General features: G+C 65.3%; 4 protein-coding genes across 4 annotated transcripts in view; 2 read left to right on the forward strand and 2 right to left on the reverse strand.

Annotated features, from left to right (window-relative positions):
- Window positions 1–89: 89 nt before the first annotated feature.
- On the forward strand, window positions 90–2,914 carry AMSG_09329 (uncharacterized protein; the record flags this gene model as incomplete). Its single annotated transcript, XM_013899261.1, has 3 exons — window positions 90–120; window positions 177–1,544; window positions 1,574–2,914. 3 exons carry the CDS (start codon window positions 90–92, stop codon window positions 2,455–2,457), a joined length of 2,283 nt encoding a protein of 760 aa, XP_013754715.1. The 3' UTR covers window positions 2,458–2,914.
- AMSG_09330 (flagellar associated protein) lies at window positions 2,473–3,130 on the reverse strand (the record flags this gene model as incomplete). Its single annotated transcript, XM_013899262.1, has 3 exons — window positions 2,473–2,493; window positions 2,541–2,767; window positions 2,869–3,130. 3 exons carry the CDS (start codon window positions 3,128–3,130, stop codon window positions 2,473–2,475), a joined length of 510 nt encoding a protein of 169 aa, XP_013754716.1.
- A 747-nt stretch (window positions 3,131–3,877) lies between these two features.
- Window positions 3,878–5,407, forward strand: AMSG_09331 (uncharacterized protein; the record flags this gene model as incomplete). The annotated part of the gene is made up of 2 exons (XM_013899263.1): window positions 3,878–3,949; window positions 3,973–5,407. 2 exons carry the CDS (start codon window positions 3,878–3,880, stop codon window positions 5,389–5,391), a joined length of 1,491 nt encoding a protein of 496 aa, XP_013754717.1. The 3' UTR covers window positions 5,392–5,407.
- A 51-nt stretch (window positions 5,408–5,458) lies between these two features.
- AMSG_09332 (uncharacterized protein) overlaps window positions 5,459–6,287 on the reverse strand; it is a gene marked incomplete at its 3' end in the record, with an annotated part of 1,176 nt that continues 347 nt past the window's right edge. Inside the window, exon 2 of the mRNA XM_013899264.1 lies at window positions 5,459–6,065. Within this exon, the coding sequence (XP_013754718.1) occupies window positions 5,459–6,065 (607 nt within the window). The remainder of the gene's footprint in view (window positions 6,066–6,287) is intronic.

A 6,287-nucleotide genomic window follows, 5' to 3' on the forward strand; every position in this document is an offset into this window, starting at 1 on the left:
CCCTCCCCCGCCCCCTCCCCTCACCTCCTTCACTTCCTTTTGCTCCAGCCAGTGACCAGTCATGACTTGGAACGGTACTGCGGGTGCCGATGGCTGGCGTGTGGGCGGTGCTGTACCTGTGTCTCCCCCTCTTCCTCCTCCTCCTTCTGCTGCTGCTGTTGTGGTCGGCTCTGTAGCTTCTGCTGGCGCAGCTGCTGCCGAGGCAGCTGCCTGGTCGGTCTCCGCCTGGCCCGCTCAGCCACCACAAGCCGCACCTGCCACCCAAGCGTACTCGCCGCACCACTCGCCGGCCGATGCCCTACTGCTGCCGCTGAGCGCTGTCGCGGAAGCAAGACGGGCTGGCACCAATCCTGCCTCGCCGCACGGCCGACGCTCATCGCGGCGGTCCAAGGGACGATCCAAGTCGCGGCGGCGGAGCACAGGTACTGGCGGGGCCCGTGGGGCGAGCCGCACTGCGGCAAAGGGCCGCGCATCGGCATCCAAGTCGCCTATGGCCGCCGCTCACCTCCATTCACCGCACTCGTCCAACTACACCACCCATAACTCTGCCCCGCAGCAGCAACCGCAGCACGAGCAGCGGAGAGCGCGGTCGCTCGGCCCAAGATCATCGGTCCGTAGCCCCAGCTCCGGCCGACCGCACGCGAGCAGCGGCAAGGCTGCGGTCACGGCGCCGCCGGCCATCCGAGCAGATGCCACCGCTGAGGAGCTCCGGCTCCGGCTGCGCAACGTCATGATGAAGTGCCAGACCGCCGAGGCCCGCCGCGAGGCTGCAGAGGCCGGGCGTGCGCAGGTTGTGGCCCGTGTTAAGCTCCTCGAGCTGGAACTGGGCGAGACGCGCCGCCGGGCTGTCCGGGGCGGAATCAGCGTGAGCGACGAAGAGGCCGCCGCTGCAGTCGCTGCCGAGCAGGCTGCCGAGCTGACAGAGCTGCATCACGCTCTAGAGCGCGCCGAGTCGCAGATGGCTCACATGCAGACCGAGCTAGAGGCAACTCGCGAGGCTGCCGCAGCCATGGAAGTCTCGCTTGCAGCCGCTCGCGCCGAAACCGCCGCAGAGCGCAAGGCCAAGGCCGAGCTGGCAGCCCAGCTGAGCGAGGCACAGGAGGCACAAAAGGCCATTGCAGAAGCCCATGCCTGGCACGGCAATCGCATGGTTGATCAGCTCGAGTCTGCCGGAACTGAAGTTGCCCGCCTCACCACAGAGGTTACTGTTCTCCGTGCTGCTACCGAGGCTGCAGCCAAGAAGGCCAAGGTCGAATCTGCGGCTGCCGATGAGGCTCGCAACCATGTCACTCTGCTCGAAACCGAGCTTCAGCACGCCCACATCGCCGCCGACCGTCTCCGTAGCGAGCTCACCGACGAGCGCATTTCTGTCGATCGCCTCCGCCGCGAGGTGCTCGAGGCCAACGAGCGCATCCAGGCGCTCACCTCTGACATCCGGCTCCGCGAAGACGAGGCCTACCACCGGCCGCAGCAGCAGCAGCAGGATCCGCTCGAGTATGAGTCCGAGTCCGACGGAGGCGATGAAGACGACGCCGCCGGCGACGGTGACAATGCCGGCTCCGGCGAAGCCGAGGCCCCGGCCGCCACGCGGGGGGCAACATCCAGGGCCGAGTCGACGCCCTCTTGGCCGAGCTGCATCATTTGGAAGCGCTTCATGCAGCGGCGCAGCAAGATCAAGGCGAGGCCAACGAGCACGACGGGAGCCCAGCACCGCCAAGCAGAGAACAGGCGAACGGGTCGGGCTGGTCGTCCGGGGCCGAAGACGAGCCGGCGTCGCCGGTCGAGTTGCCGCCGCGGGCAGCTTCGCCGCCGCCGCCCGCTCCGCGAGCGCCGCGAGCCACACAGGGCGCTGCCGCCGGCGACCACCAGTCGACAGCGGCTCGTGTTGCGGCGGCGCGGCGGGCGGCCATGCGCGCGATGCCCGGGCGGATGGCTCCACGAGACAAGCCCAAGCCGCGGCGGATACCACCACGGGCGGCTCACGCGGGGCGTAGTGGCACTGGCGAACGGCCGACGCCGGTCGCCCGGGCACGGCCGAGGTTCCCCGGTGTGCTGCAGTCATTTGACACGGCGTCGGCGCAACTCTCGCTCTCTGACTGCGACATCGGGTCCGACGAGCTTGCCGCCCATGGCGAGGAGGACGATCTCAACGACGAGAGCAACGGAACAGCTGTCGACCGCGACGCGTTCACATCGAGCGACTCTGTGCAGCCGACGCTGGTGCCAACCCGCTACAGGGCTGCAGTTCACCAACTGCCTGCCAAGGATCGCGGACTTACGCAGACGTTTCCAGCGCCGGCCGATGACGAGGAGTTTATGGCGTACGACACGGCGCTGGCAGCGGCGCAGACCCGCGAGCGGCCAGTTATCAATTCGGGCTCGTCGTTGAGCTCGGGCTCCAGCTCGGGCTCTTGCTCAGGTGCTGGCGGCGGCGGTAACCCGATGTACGATTACTAGCCGAGTTCGAGGTCACTAGCGGAATGAGGCATGCGCCTTCCAGAAAGCCACCGATGCAGCGTACTTTCGGGATCGAGCGCAACGCCCGAGCCGCCCGACTCTGTACCGAGCGCATTGCGCATCATGGTGATGGGGTTCATGGGGATCTCGTAGTTCACAGCCTGGCCCTTGATGGAGATGATGCCCCAGTCGTACGAGTCTGCCGGCGGAGGCGGGTCACCGGATGGCATGGCCTCGTGCTCCTTGGCGATCTGGGCCGAGGAATAGAGGATGATGTCAAGAAAGTCGGCCTTGGGCACGGTGATGGCGTCTGCCGGGAACCAGCGGTCCAGGACGGGGAGCTCCTCGGGCGGCGGGCGAGGTAGCCTGAGCGGAGCAGGTGCTCGTTGTCGTCTGTGATGGGGACGGCACCGACGGTGGCCGAGGTAAAGTTGGGCATAAAGATGTGCTTGCAGAACTCGGCATAGCCATCAACAAGCACAGGCTCTGCAGCAAAATGGTCGATGACCGCCGCCACAAAGGCCTCCTTGTCCACCCCGGTCAGCCGCGTCCCCGAGTACTCGGCGTTGTCAAACTGGCGAAAGGCAAACGGGTCGAGCCGGAACCGCAGGCCACCGGCGCTCCGAATGCCCGACGCCAGTGCTGCTGCAGACACAGACGCAGGCGCAGACATGATGTACAATAATACCTTCCGTGACTGTGAGAATGAACCTGCTTCTGTTGGAGTGTAATGTGGGTAGCTGCGCCTGTTTGTCTCTCCGCACGCCCCGGACCGCCCCTCCCCCCTGAGTCTGACCGCCCCTCTGTTGAACCCGAATCGACGGAATCGGAACGAACCCGATGGAAGCGGCCGGGAAAGCGAGGGGCTCTGTGGCTATTCGTCAAGGGCCAGGGGAGAAGGGCCTGATCAAAGCATGGCATGACATAACCTGATCAAAACATGACATAGCATGACGTGGCATGGCCTGATCAGGGCATGGCATGGCATGGCGTGGCATGAGGGCATGGCATGACATGAGGAGATGACACGGCAGCAGTGCACCGCATCCATTTACCGCATCTGAGCCTGATATGAGCGCTGGATCAAGTCACAACATCAAAGGGCACACACTGTCACAGCTCGGTTGGTGGCAGTTTAGACGGTCTCCATGTCGCGGAGGCGGTTGCAGTACTCGATGACGCCGTCGACAGCAGAATCAACGTTGATGTTCACGTCCCAGGTCCGCACACCATCGTCGATCCACGCATCCGTCAGCCGAGGCCAACTGCTCTCTCGTGGACAAGGCCATACCCATGGCAAGACGTGATGTGAGCGAGCGGTTCATGCGCGCTCGAGGACAGCACCTGTTTGTGGCTCATGCACTCGAGAGCCAAGTCGCGGCTCTGCTCACCGGGCCGCGGTCACCGCGAGCACAGGCCGATGTCCGCCAACCATGCGGCTCGTGCGGATCACAAGCTGAAGGAGGCTCTGGAGGACGTGCTGCTGGCAGCGGTGGACTGAGGCATCTGGGCAAGATTGGCCGGTTTGTGCGGAGCACGACAAGCAAGCTGAGTCAACGGATGGCGGTCCACGGCTGCGATCTGTGCGGCTGCAGGCTCTGCGCCTCGGTTGCCTGCTGCGCCCGAGTTGATCTTGCTGATCCGGCCTTTGCGCTCGTCGCGACAGGGGACGGTGACGCAAGCAGGGATGCTAACGCCGAGGTTGAAGACGAGTGGGAGATGGTTCACGCGCCCGGTGTCATCGGAGTGTGCGCCACCTGCCGCGCCGGCCTGGCACGCGTGGAAAGCCGGGCGGTGCGGCGGGCGGCGGCCCGGAAAGCTGCGCGCGATACAGAGCGTCTGCGCGAGCTCAATGCCACTCTACGCGATGCTCGCGCATTTGTGGAGAGCCGAGTGGGCGAGTATCTGGCGCTCGTGGACGAGCTCGACGAGCTTCCGGTGTTTGTGGGCGACAGCGCGGCAAGGACAGCGGCGGCGGCGCACGGAACAGCGACGTCCGAGGCGGCGCTGGCGCTGCAGAGCCAGATCTCGACAGTACTCAAGGGCATGTCCGAAGGCATTGGACTTGTTAAGAGTCACGCGGCCGAGCTGGCGGCAACGCGTGGCGGCGCCGTGGTGCGAACGGCGCGCAAGATGAGCTTCGCCTACGCCGAGTTTCTCCACGAGCGGCTGCCGACGTTCCGGCGGGCGGTGAAGCGGCTGACGGCTGCTGAGCGATCGGTGTCATCGGTGGTGTACATGATGCTCAAGCGAACACTGGTTGAAGGCCAGGAGTATCCGCTGTTTGTGCGCGAGCTTGGCGCCGCGTTTGTCGACACGCTCAAGGACTTACTGCGCGAGATGCGGCGGACGGTGCAGGTGACCGGCGAGTCGTGGCCAGACCATCTGGCAGCCATGGAGACCATGGTCGCCAGGTGGGATCCGCCGCTGCTGGCAACTCGAGCGTCGACAGTGAGTCTCGTTGCGGCGATGCAAGCAGGCGGCGCGGACAATACCGTCGACGCCGACTTGGCTGGAGACGACGATGCTGCGGCGTCAAGCGAGCCTTGCAGCGATGACGACGACTTTCTTGACGAGCTTGATCGCATGCTGGACGAGATGGATGCTCGCGCGGTAGAGCACTCTGCTGAAATGGGCCACGGTGCTGCGCCTGCCGTCAACAACGACGACGACTGCCTAGAGCAGCTGTGGGTGCTGGTGCGGGTAGAGGAGGTGGTCGGATCATCCGCGGCGCAGCTGCGAAGCAAGGTCGGGAGCGCGCGACTGCCGCGGGCACAGCGCGGGCTGGCGAATCTGCACGAGCTTGTCATTGCGGCAGGCTTGAGTGTCGACGCTGATGCCTGGGCGGCGCTGCGCGAGGCGGCGGCGGCAGCGCGGGAAACGCGACGACGCGGCGAGGACGTGGTCGACTCGGACGGGTTTGTGCTTGTGTAAAGTGTAAAGAGAGAGGGCTACAACAGTTTATGGTGCATCATCACTCGGGACAAGAGTCGGGGAGCGCTCAGTCCTCGAGCGGCGGCGGGCCATCGTCTTCGTCGAGGCCGGGGATGCCACCGTCGTCCGAGTCGTCGTCCGAGTCGGCGGGGCCGCCCATGCCGGGCATGCCGCCCATGCCGCCCATGCCAGGCATGCCAGGCATGCCAGGCATGCCGCCGGCACCGCCGCCCATGGAGGCCATCAGTGACTGCAGGTCCATGCCGCCGGGCATGCCGCCGCCCATGCCGCCGCCCATGCCAAAGTCGCCAAGGCCGGCGTCGTCAGCCTCGTCCTCCTCATCCGAGTCGACGTACTTGGACCAGTCGGTGTTGAGCCACTGAGCCTTGAGCTTGTTCTTGGTCAGACGCGGCCAGTGCGAGCCCTCCTCCTTGCGCATAAGAAGGAACTCGACCTGACGCGGGCGGACAACAAACGAGGACTTCTCGGCATCGATAGCCTCAAAGAACTCAATGTCAGCCTTGTACGACTGCGAGTCGGTCCCGGCCACAGCCTCAAACTCGAGCTTTTCGTCAGTCAGCGAGATCTTCTCATCCTTGACGTCCTGCAGAGCAATGGTGAGGAAGACGCGGTCCTTGCGCTGAGCCCACTTGATGGGAGCAAAGTTGTCCGTGCTGTCCACACACACACACACAGTTACCAGACCCAACCCCAACCCCCCGCAAATACACCACTCTCGTGAGTCTTCCCCCAACCCATCCATACACTCCATGTACTTGCCGCGGCTGCCAATTCGACCTGAGACCAATGCGACCACCACCACGACCTGCCGCGCCACCACGACACGACCTGCCGCGCCGCCACCACGTCCGTCCAAAGGGGGGGGGGGGGGGGGG

This window comes from Thecamonas trahens (genome assembly GCF_000142905.1).
Source record: "Thecamonas trahens ATCC 50062 unplaced genomic scaffold supercont1.46, whole genome shotgun sequence".
NCBI classification, from domain to species: domain Eukaryota; order Apusomonadida; family Apusomonadidae; genus Thecamonas; species Thecamonas trahens.